The sequence below is a fragment of the Dreissena polymorpha genome, chromosome 2 (genome assembly GCF_020536995.1).
Source record: "Dreissena polymorpha isolate Duluth1 chromosome 2, UMN_Dpol_1.0, whole genome shotgun sequence".
Classification (NCBI taxonomy): Eukaryota; Metazoa; Mollusca; class Bivalvia; order Myida; family Dreissenidae; genus Dreissena; species Dreissena polymorpha.
This window is the reverse complement of record NC_068356.1, coordinates 94,806,353-94,830,238: the sequence shown is the minus strand read 5'-3', so window position 1 is coordinate 94,830,238 and position 23,886 is coordinate 94,806,353. Positions and strand designations below refer to the sequence as shown.

Below are 23,886 nucleotides of genomic sequence, written 5' to 3'. Positions count from 1 at the left end.
TTCAAAAGCATGAGATGCATCTGGATTTATGGTACAACTTAAAGATTTTGCTGCGTTAAAACCTCCCCACAAATCTAGACAAGAGGGCCTGAAAGGCCCAAAGTCGCTCACCTGAGATTCAAAGGAACTGACCTGTTCTGTGCAGCCCAAGATGTCATTAGAATAAAATGTTCTTACCAACTTTCATGACTAGTGAACACCCTGGCAGCCACATTTTTCAACAGACCAGAACCATTTTCATACACATCTAAGATATCATATTAACAAATATACTGACAAAGTTTCAAGAAGATTCATAAATACATATAAGGAAAAATGCCCCGCCCACTGGTGGCCATGTTTTTCAAGCAACTGGAACCATTTTTGAACTTGTCCAAAATTTAAATGGGACAAATCTTCTGACAAAGTTTCATGATGATCGTACAATAAATACAGCTTCTAGAGTGTTAACAAGGTTTAACTATAGCTATAAAAGGAAAAATGCCACGCCCCCTTGGCGACCATGTTTTTCCACCAACAGGAACCATTTTCAATCTTATCCAAGATATCATTGGGGCAAATCATCTGACCAAGTTTCATGATGATCGGACAATAAATGTGGCCTCTAGAGTGTTAACAAGGTTTTACAAAAGCTAGTCCAACTTGTTGACGCTCTAAAATATTAAGCTGCTTTTTATATTAGTAATATTTAAAGCGTCCAACGGCTGAACCATTCTATTAATGGTGGGAATTTTTCTTCTTTGTCTATATTGTTGCGCAAGGATCTTGTGCCCAACATTCAAGCCCCGATATAAGACACTTAATATCAATTGATTGCAATAATATTTACATACCTGTGTAGATAATTCATTTCTCGATAATGTTCCATAAAAATTATGTAATGACACTTTTAATTTTGCACGCCTGATCAATTTAAATCCAACCACTATTCAATTTTTCAATATCTCTCAATTCGCTCGCTGTGTAGGTATAAAACGATAACACGACCTCGATGTAAAGCATCTGGTTTAAATGCAGAAGAATAAACAGCGTTAAATACAGTTTTGAATGAGTTGGTAATGTTATTTTGCAATTTACGCAAATTGATGAAAATTTAAACTTTCTGGTTTACAACACAAAAAAAGGTCCTTCAACGATGAGATGTTCCAAAGAATTTAGCCCATATAAAAAGTATCTCTAAATTCTTTGCGCGTCTTATAAATGAGACTATACAAAAGCATGATACACATGTATATACATGTAGCCATATTAGGAAAAATGCCCTGCCCCCTGGTGGCAATGTATTTTAAGCAACCGATACCATTTTCGAACTCATCCAAGATATCATTAGGACAAATCTTCTGACCAAGTTTCATGAAGATCGGAAAATTAATGTGGCCTCTACAGTGTTAACAAGGTTTTACTATAGCCATATTAGGAAAAATGCCCCGCCCCCTGGCCGCCTTGTTTTTCAATCAACTGGCATCATTTTTTTAACTCATCCAAGATATTATTGGAATAAGTCTTCTGACCAAATTTCATGAAGAATCGAACAATAAATGTGGCCTCAAGAGTGTTAACAAGATTTTACTATAGCCATATCAGGAAAAATGCCCCACCCTTGGCAGTCATGTTTTTCAAGCAAACGTAACCATTTTCAAACTCATCCAAGATATAATTGAGACCAATCTTTGGACCAAATTTCATGAAGATACGACAATAAATATGTGGCACCTAGAGTATTCACAAGGTTTTACTATAGCCATATAGCCATATAAGGAAAAATGCCCCGCTCCTTGGCAGCCATGTTTTGCAAGCAAACATAACCATTTTCAAACTCATCCAAGATATCATACAGAACAATTTTCTGACCAAATTTCATGAAGATTGGACAATAAATGTGGCCTCTAGAGTGTTAACAAGGTTTTACTATAGCCATATAAGGAAAACTGCCCTGCCCCCTGTCGGCCATGTTTTTTCACCAATCTTGACCATTTTCGAACTCGTACGAGATATCAATGAAACCAATGTTTTGACCATGTTTCATGATGATTGGGCAAAAATTGTGACTTCTAGAGTGTTCACAAGGTTTCTCTATAGCCATATAAGGAATACTGCCCCACCCCCTGGTGGCCATGTTTTTTAACAGACCCAAACCATTTTTTAACTCAACCAACATATCATTTAGACAAACATTTTGACAAAGTTACATGAAGATTGGGCATCAAATGTGACTACGGTGTTCACAAGGTTTTTCTTTTTTTGGACCTAGTGACCTAGTTTTTGACCCAGCATGACCCAATTTCGAACTCAGTCGAGGTATCAATGGGACAAATGTTCTGACTAAATTAAATGAGGATCAGACAATAAATGTGGCCTCTAGAGTGTTCACAAGGCAAAATGTTGACAATGCACAACGGACAAAAGGCGATCACAAAAGCTCACCATGAGCACTATGTGCTCATGTGAGCTAAAAATGCAACAAAATGGTAGTGACATGGTTGAAATATTTATAACCTGAGATTACAAAAGCTGTGACATGCAAATGCGCACATGTCATAGCTATTGTGTGCACAAAAAAGACCTATGGCACGCGTACATAATCGCTATAATGTCATCACTATGATTAGACAATCGTTTGACTGTGGTTGTCATAATTTGATTATGGCCCAACTGTGGTAACCATGAGTCAAATCATAGTCCAATCACGGTTACTCCATCATGGTCAACACGTACTTACCCCAATTAAATGTAAACCTTGAATCAAGTTTGACTATGGTTAAAGTTTCCTGAAACTAGAACCAGTACTGTCTTGGTTTCTATGGGGGAGATATAATTATAAAGAATGCTCCAACAGTGGGCATCCAACCTCTGACCTCCTGATCTCTAGGCGGACACCATATCCACTGCGCCACAGCAATTTGAAGTCTAGCTCTACCAATGCATATAGAGGCTTCAAGTGCTATGTTTATCTCCAATACATTATATTTTAATGATTTTCCACAGAATTGGTCTACTTTTTTTAAAAGATTTTCTTTGATTGGGAATGAATCATGGCCACTGGATTTTGTTGATTACAGGTCAATAGCAGTTTTCATTTGATGAATCCCAGTCAATCATAAATATTTCACATATCTGACTCATAACTAATGTGTCTGTTACTTACTTTAAGGTCAAGCAAGGTTTTTAAACATAATTGACAATGTTTTAAAGATGGCAAAGTTCCTTAATTTCCACTACAGACAATACATCGAAGATTTTCAACAAAAAGGCAACATGTTTATCATGAACAAGGCAATGTTAAGGAGCCAAGAAAGTTCAAAATCAAAATTAAAACCGTGATCTTTCTCACGAGGAAAAAACTTTTCACTTTTGAATCATCCCAGGGGAGATGCAAACATTTGAAAATTCAACAAAATGTACAACCTTTCAATCACTCAAACACAATCCAATAGCTCTTCCATCTTGTAAATGTCACAAAACAAGCATCTAATTGTCAACACGTGAGAGCAAACGAGTTTCTAAATCAATTTAGAAAAGAAACATTTTACAATTTTCACTGGATGATTAAATGGTGTATCTGCTGACTGAAAGTCTATTGTATACAATATATATAGTTTGCCACTAAAGGCTGGAATTGTCAAACAATTTCACGAATACAATCCATTTAGTTGTGATCCGACAATGGATGACAACTAAAACTGATTAAACAGCAATACATTCTTGAATTTAACTTTGTTTAAAATGTTGCTTTACAAAAACAATAGCTCGCCATTTGAAAAGCCAAAATAAAACCAGTTCAGATCAAGTGACAACTTTTACATGCCTATACATGCCTATACACGCCAAACATTTGAGCACTACATGATTGCGCTTATTCTAACGAGATTTCTGCCATCCACCACTCATCACCGTGATTCAGCCCAAAGTGGACAATTACTATCCTACCGCGATTCACCTTTGAACACGATGATTTCGCCATGGCAAATTGCATTGTCAGTGAGAAATTGATGTAACCACGGTCTAGGTGGTTCGCAGTGAAATACATGTGCAGCAACAACATTATACAAATGTACGGTCTGCAATATCGAAAAGTACATGTACAAATTCGAGACATCCACAGTAAGTATTAAATTCCAAAATATTTAATATCACAGTCATGCGAAAAGATCATATAGTAAGAACACTGATTAGTTTTTATGATAATATTATAAATATGCATTTAAATACTGATAATGTTATAAATATGATTTTTTTATACATGTATATGTATGTCTATTTATTGTACATGTGTCGTATTTACAATACGAATAAAACGCTTGTTTTCATATGAAATAATGATGGAGAATGTGATGTCTACATCCATTTACTATATCAAATAAAAAGGAGAATTTGATATCTACATGAATTTACTATATCGAATAAAATGGACAATATGTTGTTTACATCCTTTAACACATAACAGAACAGATGGTATGTGAACGCATCTTTTCACTTATGTCGGAAATTTTAACAAAAACAAACAATACTTTAAGTAAAACAACAAGTAAATCTTCACGCAGAATCTGTAGAAAAAAACATAAAGTACATCATGCTCGGTGTACGACATGTCAAATGATTTTGGAACGAGGGTAAACAATATAAAATAATGACGATTGTTGACAATCAACTTACAATGTAAACAAATGTACATACAAATGTAACAAAACATTCTAGAACTTATCAGTAAAAATTATACGATCTGCAATATCGAAATATACATGTTCATTAACATTTACCTGTATTTCACCGCAAACCACCGAGGCCACGATGGTCCACCGCAATCGCGGTGGTCCACCGTGAGATCGATATCCGGATAACGCCCGCTGTGTTCAGCCACTATCAACTTGATCTATCATGATGGAAACACCTACAGATTGCAGTGATTTTCCACGCTCACGAAAATTTGTCCATAGTGGGAGTGTGGTGGATGGCAGAAATTGCGCTAAACGTAGTGAACATCACTTTCTTTAATTATTTATAGATATTTGATTTTTTTCAGGATCGCATTCATGTTCACATATTGGAGGGCCCGTACATAACAGTTTTGATCATGCGCATCAAGTTCATATTCCTCATCACTATCTTTAACACAAATAAATGATTACATGTAGTTACATAATAGAAATAATCCGCGAATTCGGTTTTCACACATTTTTTTCTCACTTATTTGAAAGCTCTGAAACCTTATCCCAAGCCTTCTGAAGAAAAACATGTCATGTGAAAGCATGTGACCCTGTGACCTAGTTTCTAAGCCCACATGACCCAGATTCATATTCAATCATGATTTTGATAAACATGCTATGATACACTTGTTATGAAATACAAGTATAATATGTCATAACATGTGGTTTTGATGGGTAAACTATCATTGAGCCACGTTCTAGAACAATAGGGATATATTAAGGTGCGTAAAGTGTTGTCCCACTTAAAGGGGCCTTTTCACAGATTTTGGCATTTTTTAACTTATTGATTAAATGCTTTATATTGATAAATGTAAACATTAGATCGTAAAAGCTCCAGTAAAAAATCAAGAATAAAATTAAAAAAAGGAAAAGAACATTGCCCGGAGCAGGTTTCGAACCAGTAACCCCTGGAGTCCTGCCAGAGTTCTGAAGTAAAAACGCTCTAGCCTACTGAGCTATTCCGCCGAGTACACATACGCTTTGCATTTTATACCTTATATAAGCAATCTTCGTAGTAATACACAATTTAACGACAAAAACAGAACTCTCCAAATTATTCAATCGTTTCGCGTTGCAACGCTTTATAATTTTTAGGTTTTATAATCGTCAAAAGATGCATATAATGGCTATATTAGAGCATGGTAAATGTTCAGTATTACTGTTTCCTCACAAATATCATAACTAAAACGAAAATTTGCGAATCTGAAACAACTTTTTTCAATTTTGTCAATTTACCAAAGCGTGAAAAGATCCCTTTAAGTCTGTGAAGTCAAAAAAAGTCTCATCATGGATATTTTCCACTGTTATGGAATTTTTCTTATAAACCGTACCCATTAAGGAGCAAAGTTAAAATGGCTTTTACAACCAGCATAAAACCAGAACAGCCCGATGGTTTTATGCTGTTTGCTGTTCATCAGTAACTAAGGGTTGGAAATGAAGCCTTTAAAACTTGAAAACCTTGATGACTTTGCTGTGATGCAACATCTGCATTGTCTGCTTTTCAACCAAGAAGTTCTTGGCTATGATTTAATTCTTACTAGGGCAGCAATCTCTGGAACTTGCCAAAGACAACAGAACTGATTCTACCCAGGAAGAATACTTGAGAATGTCTCTGTAGGCCCATGGATTTCAATTGCAATCCAGATAAAACAAATGAGCCTCACTTTGGGATAAAATGAGACATGCATGTGGGTAAAGAGTTGTTTAAGATTAGACTGAGCAGACTGCTAACCAGGGATGACACTTTCAGTGAAAATAGGACTTGCATGTGCGTAAAGAGTTGTTTAAGATTAGACTGAGCAGACTGCTTACAAGGGACGACACTTTCAGCGAAATTGGGACTTGCATGTGGGCAAAGAGTTGTTTAAGATTAGACTGAGCAGACTGCTTACAAGGGACGACACTTTCAGCGAAATTGGGACTTGCATGTGGGTAAAGTGTTGTTTAAGATTAGACTGAGCAGACTGCTTACCAGGGACGACACTGTCAGCAAAAATTGGACTTGCATGTGTGTAAAGTGTTGTTTAAGATTAGACTGAGCAGACTGCTTACCAGGGACGACACTTTCAGCAAAAATGGGACTTGCATATGTGTAAAGTGTTGTTTAAGATTAGACTGAGCAGACTGCTTACCAGGGACGACACTTTCAGGGAAAATGGGACTTGCATGTGGGTAAAGTGTTGTTTAAGATTAGACTGAGCAGACTGCTTACCAGGGATGACACTTTCAGGGAAAATGGGACTTGCATGTGGGTAAAGAGTTGTTTTAGATAAGACTGAGCAGACTGCTTACCAGGGATGACACTTTCACCAAAAATGGGACTTGCATGTGGGTAAAGTGTTGTTTAAGATTAGACTGAGCAGACTGCTTACAAGGGACGACACTTTCAGGGAAAATGGGACTTGCATGTGGGTAAAGAGTTGTTTAATATTAGACTGAGCAGACTGCTTACCAGGGACAACACTTTCAGTGAAAATGGGACATGCATGTGGGTAAAGAGTTGTTTTAGATTAGACTGAGCAGACTGCTTACCAGGGATGACACTTTCAGGGAAAATGGGACTTGCATGTGTGTAAAGTGTTGTTTAAGATTAGACTGAGCAGACTGCTTACAAGGGACGACACTTTCAGCGAAAATGGGACTTGCATGTGGGTAAAGAGTTGTTTAATATTAGACTGAGCAGACTGCTTACAAGGGACGACACTTTCAGGGAAAATGGGACTTGCATGTGGGTAAAGAGTTGTTTAATATTAGACTGAGCAGACTGCTTACCAGGGACAACACTTTCAGTGAAAATGGGACATGCATGTGGGTAAAGAGTTGTTTTAGATTAGACTGAGCAGACTGCTTACCAGGGATGACACTTTCAGCGAAAATGGGACTTGCATGTGGGTAAAGTGTTGTTTGAGATTAGACTGAGCAGACTGCTTACCAGAGACAACACTTTCAGCGAAAATGGGACTTGCATGTGGGTAAAGTGTTGTTTAAGATTAGACTGAGCAGACTGCTTACCAGGGACGACACTTTCAGCGAAAATGGGACTTGCATGTGTGTAAAGTGTTGTTTAAGATTAGACTGAGCAGACTGCTTACCAGGGACGACACTTTCAGTGAAAATTGGACTTGCATGTGTGTAAAGTGTTGTTTAAGATTAGACTGAGCAGACTGCTTACCAGGGATGACACTTTCAGGGAAAATGGGACTTGCATGTGTGTAAAGTGTTGTTTAAGATTAGACTGAGCAGACTGCTTACCAGAGACGACACTTTCAGCGAAAATGGGACTTGCATGTGTGTAAAGTGTTGTTTAAGATTAGACAGAGCAGATTGCTTACCAGGGTTGACACTTTCAGCGAAAATGGGACATGCATATGTGTAAAGTGTTGTTTAAGATTAGACTGAGCAGACTGCTTACCAGGGACGACACTTTCAGTGAAAATGGGACTTGCATGTGGGTAAAGTGTTGTTTAAGATTAGACTGAGCAGACTGCTGACCAGGGACGACACTTTCAGGGAAAATGGCACTTGCATGTGCATAAAGTGTTGTTTAAGATTAGACTGTGCAGACTGCTTACCAGGGATGACACTTTCAGCGAAAATGGGACTTGCATGTGCGTAAAGTGTTGTTTAAGATTAGACCAAGTAGACTGCTTACCAGGGACGACACTTTCAGTGAAAATGGCACTTGCATGTGCGTAAAGTGTTGTTTAAGATTAGACTGAGCAGACTGCTTACCAGGGACGACACTTTCAGCAAAAATGGGACTTGCATGTTCGTAAAGAGTTGTTTAAGATTAGACTGAGCAGACTGCTTACCAGGAACGACACTTTCACCAAAAATGGGACTTGCATGTGCGTAAAGTGTTGTTTAAGATTAAACTGAGCAGACTTCTTACCAGGGATGACTCTTTCAGTGAAAATGGGACTTGCATGTGGGTAAAGTGTTGATTAAGATTAGACTGAGCAGACTTCTTACCAGGGATGACACTTTCAGTGAAAATGGGACTTGCATGTGTGTAAAGTGTTGATTAAGATTAGACTGAGCAGACTGCTTACAAGGGACGACACTTTCAGTGAAAATGGGACTTGCATGTGGGTAAAGTGTTGTTTAAGATTAGACTGAGCAGACTGCTTACCAGGGACGACACTTTCAGCGAAAATGGGACTTGCATGTGTGTAAAGTGTTGTTTAAGATTAGACTGAGCAGACTGCTTACCAGAGACGACACTTTCAGTGAAAATGGGACTTGCATGTGGGTAAAGTGTTGTTTAAGATTAGACTGAGCAGACTGCTTACCAGAGACGACACTTTCAGCGAAAATGGGACGACTGCTTACCAGGGACGACACTTTCAGTGAAAATGGGACATGCATGTGGGTAAAGTGTTGTTTAAGATTAGACTGAGCAGACTGCTTACCAGGGACGACACTTTCAGCGAAAATGGGACTTGCATGTGTGTAAAGTGTTGTTTAAGATTAGACTGAGCAGACTGCTTACCAGAGACGACACTTTCAGTGAAAATGGGACTTGCATGTGGGTAAAGTGTTGTTTAAGATTAGACTGAGCAGACTGCTTACCAGAGACGACACTTTCAGCGAAAATGGGATGACTGCTTACCAGGGACTACACTTTCAGCGAAAATGGGACTTGCATATGCGTAAAGTGTTGTTTAAGATTAGACTGAGCAGACTGCTTACCAGGGACGACACTTTCAGTGAAAATGGGACTTGCATGTTGGTAAAGTGTTGTTTAAGATTAGACTGAGCAGACTGCTTACCAGGGACGACACTTTCAGTGAAAATGGGACTTGCATGTGGGTATATTGTTGTTTAAGATTAGACTGAGCAGACTGCTTACGTAAGGGACGACACTTTCAGTGAAAATGGGATTTGCATGTGTGTAAAGTGTTGTTTAAGATTAGACTGAGCAGACTGCTTACCAGGGACGACACTTTCAGCGAAAATGGGACTTGCATGTGTGAAAATTGTTGTTAAAGATTAGACTGAGCAGACTGCTTACCAGGGACGACACTTTCAGTGAAAATGGGACTTGCATGTGTGTAAAGTGTTGTTTAAGATTAGACTGAGCAGACTGCTTACCAGGGACGACACTTTCAGCGAAAATGGGACTTGCCTGTGGGTAAAGTGTTGTTTAAGATTAGACTGAGCAGACTGCTTACCAGGGACGACACTTTCAGCGAAAATGGGACTTGCATGTGTGTAAAGTGTTGTTAAAGATTAGACTGAGCAGACTGCTTACCAGGGACGACACTTTCAGGGAAAATGGGACTTGCATGTGTGTAAAGTGTTGTTTAAGATTAGACTGAGCAGACTGCTTACCAGGGACGACACTTTCAGTGAAAATGAGACATGCATGTGGGTAAAGTGTTGTTTAAGATTAGACTGAGCAGACTGCTTACCAGGGACAACACTTTAAGCGAAAATGAGACTTGCATGTGGGTAAAGTGTTGTTTTACATTAGACTGAGCAGACTGCTTACCAGGGACGACACTTTCAGTGAAAATGGGACTTGCATGTGTGTTAAGTGTTGTTTAAGATTAGACTGCTTACCAGGGACGACACTTTCAGCGAAAATGAGACTTGCATGTGTGTAAAGTGTGGTTTAAGATTAGACTGAGCAGACTGCTTACCAGGGACGACACTTTCAGGGAAAATGGGACTTGCATGTGTGTAAAGTGTGGTTTAAGATTAGACTGAGCAGACTGCTTACCAGGGATGACACTTTCAGGGAAAATGGGACTTGCATGTGTGTAAAGTGTGGTTTAAGATTAGACTGAGCAGACTGCTTACCAGGGACGACACTTTCAGCGAAAATGGGACTTGCATGTGGGTAAAGTGTTGTTTAAGATTAGACTGAGCAGACAGCTTACCAGGGATGACACTTTCAGCGAAAATAGGACTTGCCTGTGCATAAAGTGTTGTTTAAGATTAGACGGAGCAGACTGCTTACCAGGGACGACACTTTCAGCGAAAATAGGACTTGCAAGTGTGGAAAGATTTGTTTAAGATTAGACTGAGCAGACTGCTTACCAGGGATGACACTTTCAGCAAAAATGGTACTTGCCTGTGCATAAAGTGTTGTTTAAGATTAGACTGAGCAGACTGCTTACCAGGGACGACACTTTCAGCGAAAATGGGACTTACATGTGTGTAAAGTGTTGTATAAGATTAGACTGAGCAGACTGCTTACCAGGGACGACACTTTCAGCGAAAATGGGACGACTGCTTACCAGGGACGACACTTTCAGCGAAAATGGGACATGCATATGTGTAAAGCGTTGTTTAAGATTAGACTGAGCAGACTGCTTACCAGGGACGACATTTTCAGCGAAAATTGGACGACTGCTTACCAGGGACGACACTTTCAGCGAAAATGGGACATGCATATGTGTAAAGTGTTGTTTAAGATTAGACTGAGCAGACTGCTTACCAGGGATGACACTTTCAGTGAAAATGGGACTTGCATGTGGGTAAAGTGTTGTTTAAGATTAGACTGAGCAGACTTCTTACCAGGGATGACACTTTCAGTGAAAATGGGACTTGCATGTGGGTAAAGTGTTGTTTAAGATTAGACTGAGCAGACTGCTTACCAGGGACGACACTTTAAGCGAAAATGGGACTTGCATGTGGGTAAAGTGTTGTTTTACATTAGACTGAGCAGACTGCTTACCAGGGACGACACTTTCAGTGAAAATGGGACTTGCATGTGTGTAAAGTGTTGTTTAAGATTAGACTGAGCAGACTGCTTACCAGGGACGACACTTTCAGCGAAAATAGGACTTGCAAGTGTGGAAAGATTTGTTTAAGATTAGACTGAGCAGACTGCTTACCAGAGATGACACTTTCAGCGAAAATGGGACTTGCCTGTGCATAAAGTGTTGTTTAAGATTAGACGGAGCAGACTGCTTACCAGGGACGACACTTTCAGTGGAAATTGGACTTGCATGTGTGTAAAGTGTTGTTTAAGATTAGACTGAGCAGACTGCTTACCAGGGACGACACTTTCAGCGAAAATGGGACTTGCCTGTGCATAAAGTGTTGATTAAGATTAGACGGAGCAGACTGCTTACCAGGGACGACACTTTCAGTGGAAATTGGACTTGCATGTGTGTAAAGTGTTGTTTAAGATTAGACTGAGCAGACTGCTTACCAGGGATGACACTTTCAGTGAAAATGGGACTTGCATGTGTGTAAAGTGTTGTATAAGATTAGACTGAGCAGACTGCTTACCAGGGACGACACTTTCAGCGAAAATGGGACTTGCATGTGTGTAAAGTGTTGTTTAAGATTAGACTGAGCAGACTGCTTACCAGGGACGACACTTTCAGCGAAAATGGGACTTGCATGTGTGTAAAGTGTTGTTTAAGATTAGACTGAGCAGACTGCTTACCAGGGACGACACTTTCAGTGAAAATTGGACTTGCATGTGTGTAAAGTGTTGTATAAGATTAGACTGAGCAGACTGCTTACCAGGGACGACACTTTCAGTGGAAATTGGACTTGCATGTGTGTAAAGTGTTGTTTAAGATTAGACTGAGCAGACTGCTTACCAGGGATGACACTTTCAGCGAAAATGGGACTTGCATGTGAGTAAAGTGTTGTATAAGATTAGACTGAGCAGACTGCTTACCAGGGACGACACTTTTAGCGAAAATGGGACTTGCATGTGTGTAAAGTGTTGTTGAAGATTAGACTGAGCAGACTGCTTACCAGGGACGACACTTTCAGTGAAAATGGGACTTGCATGTGGGTAAAGTGTTGTTTAAGATTAGACTGAGCAGACTGCTTACCAGGGACGACACTTTTAGCGAAAATGGGACTTGCATGTGCGTAAAGTGTTGTTTAAGATTAGACTGAGCAGACTGCTGACCAGGGACGACACTTTCAGCAAAAATGGGACTTGCATGTTCGTAAAGAGTTGTTTAAGATTAGACTGAGCAGACTGCTTACCAGGGACGACACTTTCAGCACAAATGGGACTTGCATGTGGGTAAAGTGTTGTTTAAGATTAGACTGAGCAGACAGCTTACCAGGGACAACACTTACAGTGAAAATGGGACTTGCATGTGCGTAAAGTGTTGTATAAGATTAGACTGAGCAGACTGCTTACCAGGGACGACTCTTTCAGTGAAAATGGGACTTGCAAGTGTGGAAAGATTTGTTTAAGATTAGACTGAGCAGACTGCTTACCAGGGATGACACTTTCAGTGAAAATGGGACTTGCATGTGGGTAAAGTGTTGTTAAGATTAGACTGAGCAGACTGCTTACCTAAGGGACGACACTTTCAACGAAAATGGGACTTGCATGTAGGTAAAGTGTTGTTTTTGATTAGACTGAGCAGACTGCTTACCAGGGACGACACTTTCAGCGAAAATGGGACTTACATGTGCGTAAATTGTTGTTTAAGATTAGACTGAGCAGACTGCTTACCAGGGACGACACTTTCAGCGAAAATGGGACGACTGCTTACCAGGGACAACACTTTCAGCGAAAATGGGACATGCATATGTGTAAAGTGTTGTTTAAGATTAGACTGAGCAGACTGCTTACCAGGGACGACACTTTCAGGGAAAATGGGACTTGCATGTGGGTAAAGTGTTGTTTAAGATTAGACTGAGCAGACTGCTTACCAGGGACGACACCTTCAGCGAAAATGGGACTTGCATGTGTGTAAAGTGTTGTTTAAGATTAGACTGAGCAGACTGCTTACCAGGGACGACACTTTCAGTGAAAATGGGACTTGCATGTGGGTAAAGTGTTGTTAAAGATTAGACTGAGCAGACTGCTTACCAGGGATGACACTTTCAGTGAAAATGAGACATGCATGTGCGTAAAGAGTTGTTTAAGATTAGACTGAGCAGACTGCTTACCAGGGACGACACTTTCAGGGAAAATGGGACTTGCATGTGGGTAAAGTGTTGTTTAAGATTAGACTGAGCAGACTGCTTACCAGGGACGACACCTTCAGCGAAAATGGGACTTGCATGTGTGTAAAGTGTTGTTTAATATTAGACTGAGCAGACTGCTTACCAGGGATGACACTTTCAGGGAAAATGGGACTTGCATGTGGGTAAAGTGTTGTTAAGATTAGACTGAGCAGACTGCTTACCAGGGACGACACTTTCAGTGAAAATGGGACTTGCATGTGGGTAAAGTGTTGTTTAAAATTACACTGAGCAGACTGCTTACCTAAGGAACGACACTTTCAGCAAAAATGGGACTTGCATGTGTGTAAAGTGTTGTTTAAGATTAGACTGAGCAGACTGCTTACCAGGGACGACACTTTCAGCGAAAATGGGACTTGCATGTGTGTAAAGTGTTGTTTAAGATTAGACTGAGCAGACTGCTTACCAGGGACGACACTTTCAGTGAAAATTGGACTTGCATGTGTGTAAAGTGTTGTATAAGATTAGACTGAGCAGACTGCTTACCAGGGACGACACTTTCAGTGGAAATTGGACTTGCATGTGTGTAAAGTGTTGTTTAAGATTAGACTGAGCAGACTGCTTACCAGGGATGACACTTTCAGTGAAAATGGGACTTGCATGTGTGTAAAGTGTTGTATAAGATTAGACTGAGCAGACTGCTTACCAGGGACGACACTTTTAGCGAAAATGGGACTTGCATGTGTGTAAAGTGTTGTTGAAGATTAGACTGAGCAGACTGCTTACCAGGGACGACACTTTCAGTGAAAATGGGACTTGCATGTGGGTAAAGTGTTGTTTAAGATTAGACTGAGCAGACTGCTTACCAGGGACGACACTTTTAGCGAAAATGGGACTTGCATGTGCGTAAAGTGTTGTTTAAGATTAGACTGAGCAGACTGCTGACCAGGGACGACACTTTCAGCAAAAATGGGACTTGCATGTTCGTAAAGAGTTGTTTAAGATTAGACTGAGCAGACTGCTTACCAGGGACGACACTTTCAGCACAAATGGGACTTGCATGTGGGTAAAGTGTTGTTTAAGATTAGACTGAGCAGACAGCTTACCAGGGACAACACTTACAGTGAAAATGGGACTTGCATGTGCGTAAAGTGTTGTATAAGATTAGACTGAGCAGACTGCTTACCAGGGACGACTCTTTCAGTGAAAATGGGACTTGCAAGTGTGGAAAGATTTGTTTAAGATTAGACTGAGCAGACTGCTTACCAGGGATGACACTTTCAGTGAAAATGGGACTTGCATGTGGGCAAAGTGTTGTTAAGATTAGACTGAGCAGACTGCTTACCTAAGGGACGACACTTTCAACGAAAATGGGACTTGCATGTGGGTAAAGTGTTGTTTTTGATTAGACTGAGCAGACTGCTTACCAGGGACGACACTTTCAGCGAAAATGGGACTTACATGTGCGTAAATTGTTGTTTAAGATTAGACTGAGCAGACTGCTTACCAGGGACGACACTTTCAGTGAAAATGGGACGACTGCTTACCAGGGACAACACTTTCAGCGAAAATGGGACATGCATATGTGTAAAGTGTTGTTTAAGATTAGACTGAGCAGACTGCTTACCAGGGACGACACTTTCAGGGAAAATGGGACTTGCATGTGGGTAAAGTGTTGTTTAAGATTAGACTGAGCAGACTGCTTACCAGACACGACACCTTCAGCGAAAATGGGACTTGCATGTGTGTAAAGTGTTGTTTAAGATTAGACTGAGCAGACTGCTTACCAGGGACGACACTTTCAGTGAAAATGGGACTTGCATGTGGGTAAAGTGTTGTTAAAGATTAGACTGAGCAGACTGCTTACCAGGGATGACACTTTCAGTGAAAATGAGACATGCATGTGCGTAAAGAGTTGTTTAAGATTAGACTGAGCAGACTGCTTACCAGGGACGACACTTTCAGGGAAAATGGGACTTGCATGTGGGTAAAGTGTTGTTTAAGATTAGACTGAGCAGACTGCTTACCAGGGACGACACCTTCAGCGAAAATGGGACTTGCATGTGTGTAAAGTGTTGTTTAATATTAGACTGAGCAGACTGCTTACCAGGGATGACACTTTCAGGGAAAATGGGACTTGCATGTGGGTAAAGTGTTGTTAAGATTAGACTGAGCAGACTGCTTACCAGGGACGACACTTTCAGTGAAAATGGGACTTGCATGTGGGTATAGTGTTGTTTAAAATTACACTGAGCAGACTGCTTACCTAAGGAACGACACTTTCAGCGAAAATGGGACTTGCATGTGTGTAAAGTGTTGTTTAAGATTAGACTGAGCAGACTGCTTACCAGGGACGACACTTTCAGCGAAAATGGGACTTGCATGTGTGGAAAGAGTTGTTTAATATTAGACTGAGCAAACTGCTTACCAGGGACAACACTTTCAGTGAAAATGGGACTTGCATGTGTGTAAAGTGTTGTTTAAGATTAGACTGAGCAGACTGCTTACCAGGGACGACACTTTCAGCGAAAAATGGATTTTAGCTAAACAGAGACTTTCCTCAATGGAAAATACCATATGGCGGGAAAGTCGTCCCTGAATATCTTGTGAGAACTGCACAGGCGAGTCTGGTACAATATTACTCACATGCATTAAGCCTTGTTTCCAGTGTGCCACTAAATAATGTAAAACTAACCTTTTCTTTGGTGGCTTTGGCCATAAGCCTGGCGTGGTCCTCTGGCGAGACATTGAAGGCCTCCTGGGCGTACAGGTAGAGGTCCTGAATGAAGGACAGGTGGCCCCCTATGGTGATCCCTATCTTGTGCTTGATTGTGTACAGCACCTCCACGTAGAGGAGTTCAAACTGGAAAGACATATGAAGGAGGTACATAGATTTAGTTTAAACCTATTTATTTAAGCTTGATTGCATCAGAAGCCTATGGCTTATATAAACGCTCTCGAGTCCGTTTCCTGGGACTAGAACCAGTACTTGGTGTCTATTGGGGAGATCTAAAGAACGCTCCCACAGCGGGGATCAAACCTGTGACCTCCCGGTCGCTAGGCGGTTATCATGTCCACTACACCACGGCGACCTATGAGGTACATAGATTTGTAGAGGGTTTAATACCTACAGCGAAGTATTCACTTTGGGAAATTGGTATATTTGATGTTTTGCTCACAAATATACTTTAAAATTGATAACTACATGTTAGAAAGTTGTCAATAGTATATTTACTTAGGTTCAAGCCATAGAGCTGCATTAAACAAAACTAAATAAATGTTGCATTTTATAAAAAAATAATTGAGGGGAGGGGGGAACTTTCAATTGGAATTTTTTTTTAAAGCAATTGGCAAATTTGTAGTTATCCCGCCATTTGCCTGTACTTTATTAAGAATCTTAAGTACAGTGTAGTTAAGTTTTGGGTCTTACATTCACAACTAAATATATGACATTTCTTACCTCCTTTTTCGAGAGCTGTGGCAGATTGTGTTTTGGGGCAAACTGGACCTCCAATGGCGGAGGTTTTGTGGTATCTCTGTCATCCTGAAAACAAAGAAACAATTTTTTTTTAAATATGTATTAAATCCCTATAAACACTAAAAATCAAGGAATATTTAATAAAATATTTCAAAAAATAAGTTAACACATAAAAAATCAGTCTTCCTTATAGCAATAGCCAAAATTTCAAAGCTGGATGCATTCTGGTAGCATAGATTTAACGAGATAAAAAAAGCTTGTTTTTTTTTTGTATGACAATATATTCCATGTGAATTTCCTGCAGCGATATCCAAAGATAGGGCATCTCATACATACCAAATAACAACTGAATCACAAAATGCAGATGTTTAACCAAATTTAAATACATAAGTTATTACAGATATGTATCTGACAAAAGTTGCATGGGAATTTGCATACATCTAAGAACCGTTGGGGGCTGATATGAAAATGTGATATGATAGGAAAAGAAAAACAACAAACAATAATGTAAGGGTGTAACGGTACTCCATGGGACGGTATATTGTAATAGTCTCCCTCTGTACGGTTCACGATACGCCTCCGAGTCCGTACGGTACGGTAAGGCATATTCAATCACGCATTTCAAGGGAAGTAACTGTAATTGGCCCAGAAAAATGGTGGAATTTGAATTGAAATCACCTCCAGCAAGCTTCAAATAAAAAATATGGAAGCCTTTTGTGTTATCAGTAAGAAAATGCTAGGCGTTTATTTTGTATAAACATTTGCTTTATATCACGACTTTAGTCGCTACGAATTTCCTAAGCAGGAGCTGTAATTTTGTGATTCCGCTGAGAATTTCATAAATTCTTTAAAACCATTAAAATTAAATTTCAACCACTCAAAAATGTGCTGTGTGGACTACGTCACGAAGCAAGGTGCAATATTTTACTGGTTCTAAGAATTGCGCTTGCCTGGGAGTTTTTTACGGCACAAGCAAAGATAGCCAGTTCAACTAGCTGGTAAACGCGTTTTATTTTTAAGTTAAATAATCTATCGAAGTAAAAGAAACATAAAGCAGTCGGTATTTTTTAAACATATTCATACTTTTGTGTTCATGTTTAATAAAAGTTTTAGATTTGTAAATAATAATAACTAATTGTCAATTCCTGTACTTTCATGACATTATAATGGTATTTTGTATATTGTATGACACATATGTAGAGGTCTTTAAATAAAATTGACAAATGGTATAAAATGGTTTGTATGTTATTTCCATCTGACAATAAGTATTGCAATTATATTGTATCGTACACACTGTACTGCGATACGTATCGTATCGTGAGCGTATCGTGACACCCTTACAATAATGAATATAAAACATCACATCAAAATAACAAATTTAAGCATCATATTATACTTTTTTGTTTGAGGGTCTTTTAATTGAAGATTTTTTTTTTAATAGTATCTCAAACTTATTAATTACTAACACCCTTATCAGAATTAATGCAGTACAGTACTTATTAATTACTAACACCCTTATCAGAATTAAATGCAGTACAGTTGTAAAACATTGTCCTTGCATTTATATACCCTTTCAGACTTTGCTTCAAACAGTATTAAAAATGTATGAAGGCTCCTCTTTTATGTCTCATTGAACATCATCAATTAATTATGTATGACAATTGAAAAATGATAAATAGTTGCGGGTAAAATGTTTAACAATCATATCTCTCATACAGGGATGTAAAGCAGATTATCGATCATTTCACACTCAATTCTATACGCAATCCTAGAAATGATAAGATTCATTGATTGTAACATTATACCCAGTGTAAGGTTACATTATATTAAATAATCATATCATGTAGGTGTATAGGGCTGTTACACTCTCTAAATAATGAACCTATTTCAAGGCATGTTTTACACTTTAGACAGATGTCATGCTTTTATCTTTTGAAGATATTTAATTATATGGTAAGCAAAGACGTTCACTTCTAAATGTCTGAACAAGAGCTGTCACCATAGGATGACTTATGCCCCCTATAAACGCTTGATAGAAGTTATGAGCTTTTTTCGAAACCAAAACGCAGATTTTGAAACCCAAACGCGGACCCTAAGTTCAAGGTCAAGGTCACAGGGGTCAAAATTTATGTGCTTATGGAAAGGCCTTGTCCATATACACATGCATACCAAATATGAAGGTTATATCTCAAGGGACATAGAAGTTATGAGCATTTTTCAAAACCTAAATGCAGATTTTGAAACCTAAATGCAGACTCTAAGTTCAAGTTCAAGGTCACAGGGGTAAATTTTGTTGTGCGTATGGAAAGGCCTTGTTTATATACACATGCATACCAAATTTAAAGGTTATATCTCAAGGGACATAGAAGTTATAAGCATTTTTCGAAACCTAAATGCATATTTCAAAACCTAAACGCGGACCCTTAGTTCAAGTTCAAGGTCACAGGGGTAAATTTTTTTGAGCGTATGGAAAGGCCTTGTCCATATACACATGCATACCAAATATGAAGGTTATGTCTCAAGGGACATAGAAGTTATGAGCATTTTTCAAAACCTAAACGCAGTTTTTGAAACCTAAACGCGGACCCTAAGTTCAAGTTCAAGGTCACAGGGGTAAAAAAAAATTTGCCTATGGAAAGGCTTTGTCCATATACACATGCATAAAATATGAAGGTTATATTTCAAGGGACATAGAAGTTATGAGCATTTTTCGACCCTAAGTTCAAGGTCAAGGTCACAGGGGTAAAAAAAATTTTGCGTATGGAAAGGCCTTGTCCATATACCGGTAGAAGTTATGAGCATTTTTCGAATCCTTAACGCAAAGTGTTACGGAAAGATGGACAGACAGACAGATGGACAGACAGACGGACAGCCGATCACTATAAAAATATGATTTAGTTAGAGACCATAGTAAAACATTGCAATGAAAAGGGTTAAATTCCACTAGAAAATGTCTGAAAACAAGCAAATTTTTTTAATTGATATCCCATGCAAAATATTTTTTCTTGTTCATGGATCCTTATTAAAACAATTGTCTTGAAAGGCTGCTAAAACGTATCACAAGATGAAGGTTTGTATAAGACAGGCTGTTGTAATTGCAACATTTATCTGTATAACCCACAGAATACTGATATATAGGTTCATGCTTTTGGATCAATCCACTTTCCACACACCCACAGTCAACCATTTGTGCTTTTTTACCATAAATCAGCTACCTTTCCAACCACTGACATAGGCCCTGACATTTTTGTTCCAGAAGGTACCAAAATCTGTCACAAATAATGAAATATTCCTCTGGCTCATATCCCCATATGGCTTGTTCAAAAGACTGTATACTGTAATAATGCTGGAACTATTACCATATACTGTATTAATGCTGAAACTATTACCATATACTGTATTAATGCTGGAACTATTACCATATACTGTAATAATGCTGGAACTATTACCATATACTGTAATAATGCTGGAACTATTACCGTATACTGTAATAATGCTGGAACTATTACCATATACTGTAATAATGCTGGAACTATTACCGTATACTGTAATAATGCTGGAACTATTACCATATACTGTAATAATGCTGGAACTATTAACGTATACTGTATTAATGCTGGAACTATTACCATATACTGTAATAATGCTGGAACTATTACCATATACTGTAATAATGCTGGAACTATTACCGTATACTGTAACAATGCTGGAACTATTACCATATACTGTAATAATGCTGGAACTATTACCATATACTGTAATAATGCTGGAACTATTACCATATACTGTAATAATGCTGGAACTATTACCGTATACTGTAATATTGCTGGAACTATTACCATATACTGTAATAATGCTTGAACTATTACCGTATACTGTAATAATGCTGGAACTATTACCGTATACTGTAATAATGCTGGAACTATTACGGTATACTGTAATAATGCTGGAACTATTACCGTATACTGTAATAATGCTGGAACTATTACCGTATACTGTAATAATGCTGGAACTATTACCATATACTGTAATATTGCTGGAACTATTACCATATACTGTAATAATGCTGGAACTATTACCATATACTGTAATAATGCTGGAACTATTACCATATACTGTAATAATGCTGGAACTATTACCATACACTGTAATAATGCTGGAACTATTACCGTATACTGTAATAATGCTGGAACTATTACCGTATACTGTAATAATGCTGGAACTATTAACGTATACTGTAATAATGCTGGAACTATTACCGTATACTGTATTAATGCTGGAACTATTACCATATACTGTAATAATGCTGGAACTATTACCATATACTGTAATAATGCTGGAACTATTAACGTATACTGTAATAATGCTGGAACTATTACCATATACAGTAATAATGCTTGAACTATTACCATATACTGTAATAATGCTGGAACTATTACCGTATACTGTAATAATGCTGGAACTATTACCATATACTGTAATAATGCTGGAACTATTAACGTATACTGTATTAATGCTGGAACTATTACCATATACTGTAATAATGCTGGAACTATTACCATATACTGTAATAATGCTGGAACTATTACCATATACTGTAATAATGCTGGAACTATTACCATATACTGTAATAATGCTGGAACTATTACCATATACTGTAATAATGCTGGAACTATTACCATATACTGTAATAATGCTGGAACTATTACCATATACTGTAATAATGCTGGAACTATTACCTTATACTGTAATAATGCTGGAACTATTACCATATACTGTAATAATTCTGGATCTATTACCGTATACTGTAAAAATGCTGGAACTATTACCGTATACTGTAATAATGGTAATTTCTGTCAAAACTGGTGAAGATGAAGATGGGAGATTAAAAAAAACAAGGGCTGTTTGTAAAACATGCATGCCCCCCATATGGGCTCTCAGTTGTAGTGACAGCCATTTTGTAAATATGTTTTTGTCACTGTGACCTTGACCTTTGACCTAGTGACCTGAAAATCAATAGGGGTCTTCTGCGAGTCATGATCAATGTACTTATGAAGTTTCATGATCCTAGCCATAAGCTTTCTTGAGTTATCATCAGGAAACCATTTTACTATTTTGAGTCACTGTGACCTTGACCTTTGACCTAGTGACCTGAAAATCTATAGGGGTCATCTGCCAGTCGTGATCAATGTACCTATCAAGTTTCATGATCCTAGGCATAAGCGTTCTTGAGTTATCATCCGGAAACCATTTTTCTATTTCGGGTCACAGTGACCTTGACCTTTGATCTAGTGACCTCAAAATCAATAGGGGTCATCTGCCAGTCATGATCAATGTACCTATCAAGTTTCATGATCCTAGGCATAAGCGTTCTTGAGTTATCATCCGGAAACCATTTTACTATTTCGGGTCACCATGACCTTGACCTTTGACCTAGTGACCTGAAAATCAATAGGGGTCATCTGCTAGTCATGATCAATCTACCTATCAAGTTTCATGATCCTAGGCATAAGCGTTCTTGAGTTATCATCCAAAAACCATTTTACTATTTCGGGTCACCGTGACCTTGACCTTTGACCTAGTGACCTCAAAATCAATAGGGGTCATCTGCAAGTCATGATCAATGTACCTATGAAGTTTCATGATCCTAGGCCCAAGCGTTCTTGAGTTATTGTCTGACAACCACCTGGTGGACGGACCGACCGACCGACATGAGCAAAGCAATATACCCCCTCTTCTTCGAAGGGGGGCATAAAAATATACTGCTTGACTTTTATTTTGCTGGTTACAAAACACTAACTATAAAATTTCTGCACACATGTCAGTTTTTTTCTCTCTGGCCTTTGAGATCCGAAGTTTATTGTTGTTTAAAAAATTGTTTAAAAGAATCTACAGACAGTGACTGATGGCAGTAGCCCAACATTCACAGACGTTACTCACGCGCTCCACCTCTTTTTGGAGATGCATTAATAAATGAGCCAATCCTACTTTCGAGGTGGCACTCAGGCCCAGATGTTTTGAAATTTAACAGATAATTTTTAAGCGAAATATATTGCGAAATATGTTGAAAAAAACATATAAAACCTAATCACCCTGTCAAATTATCCATGAAATTTAAAATCATTCGGGCCTTAGATTGAGCGCTGACCTAGGAAGTTGCATTTGCTAATTTATTAATGCATCTAAAAAAAGAGGTGGCATGCACACTTTGTATTCAGATGAAGAACTAACCAAATAACAATTTAACTGTTTAACTTTTATAATGAGAGTATACCCCCTCGGTTATTGAGCTAATTTCTTCTTCATCGGATGCTTGATCACTGGAAGAACTAGAACAAAATATTAAAATTGTTGTCTAAAAACATTCAGTTAAGAAAGAGTTCGAAGCTATTTTGGTGTTTGCATACATAAATAATAGCCATTTTTTATAATTATATTCATGAACTAGAGCTTTGTCACAGACGTGACGTATACCCCCACGTGCCGCGTTGACACAGACTATTTTGCATGCTGTCATCACAAAACAAGAGAATGTAATTTATGGCAATTTTTTAAGAATTTATATGCCAATATTATTTACAGCCATTTTGACCTTTGAACTCTTGAATTTTTCCCATAACACGCCGTCCAATGACTTTGAACAAAATTAATGTACAGAGTCATTTTAAAATCTCACAATGAATGACATAGTTATGGTCCAGACAAGATCATTTATTGCCATTTTTGACCTTTGAACTAAAACTATGACCTTGACCTTGTAGTATCTACGTAATTCTTTCTCGCGACACACCGTCCAATGATGGT

The 23,886-nt window shown here is 38.5% G+C and overlaps 1 protein-coding gene across 4 annotated transcripts in view; it reads right to left on the bottom strand.

Annotated features, from left to right (window-relative positions):
* LOC127868113 (BAI1-associated protein 3-like) overlaps positions 1–23,886 on the bottom strand; it is a 163,011-nt gene that overhangs the window by 94,864 nt on the left and 44,261 nt on the right. For 3 of the 4 annotated variants that reach the window (XM_052409723.1, XM_052409724.1, XM_052409726.1), the window contains exons 4-6: positions 23,357–23,411; positions 17,065–17,148; positions 16,300–16,467 (exon numbers count right to left, since the gene is read on the bottom strand). In XM_052409723.1, the coding sequence (XP_052265683.1) occupies positions 16,300–16,467; positions 17,065–17,148; positions 23,357–23,411 (307 nt within the window). The remainder of the gene's footprint in view (positions 1–16,299; positions 16,468–17,064; positions 17,149–23,356; positions 23,412–23,886) is intronic. The other variant, XM_052409725.1, reaches the window with a different exon arrangement.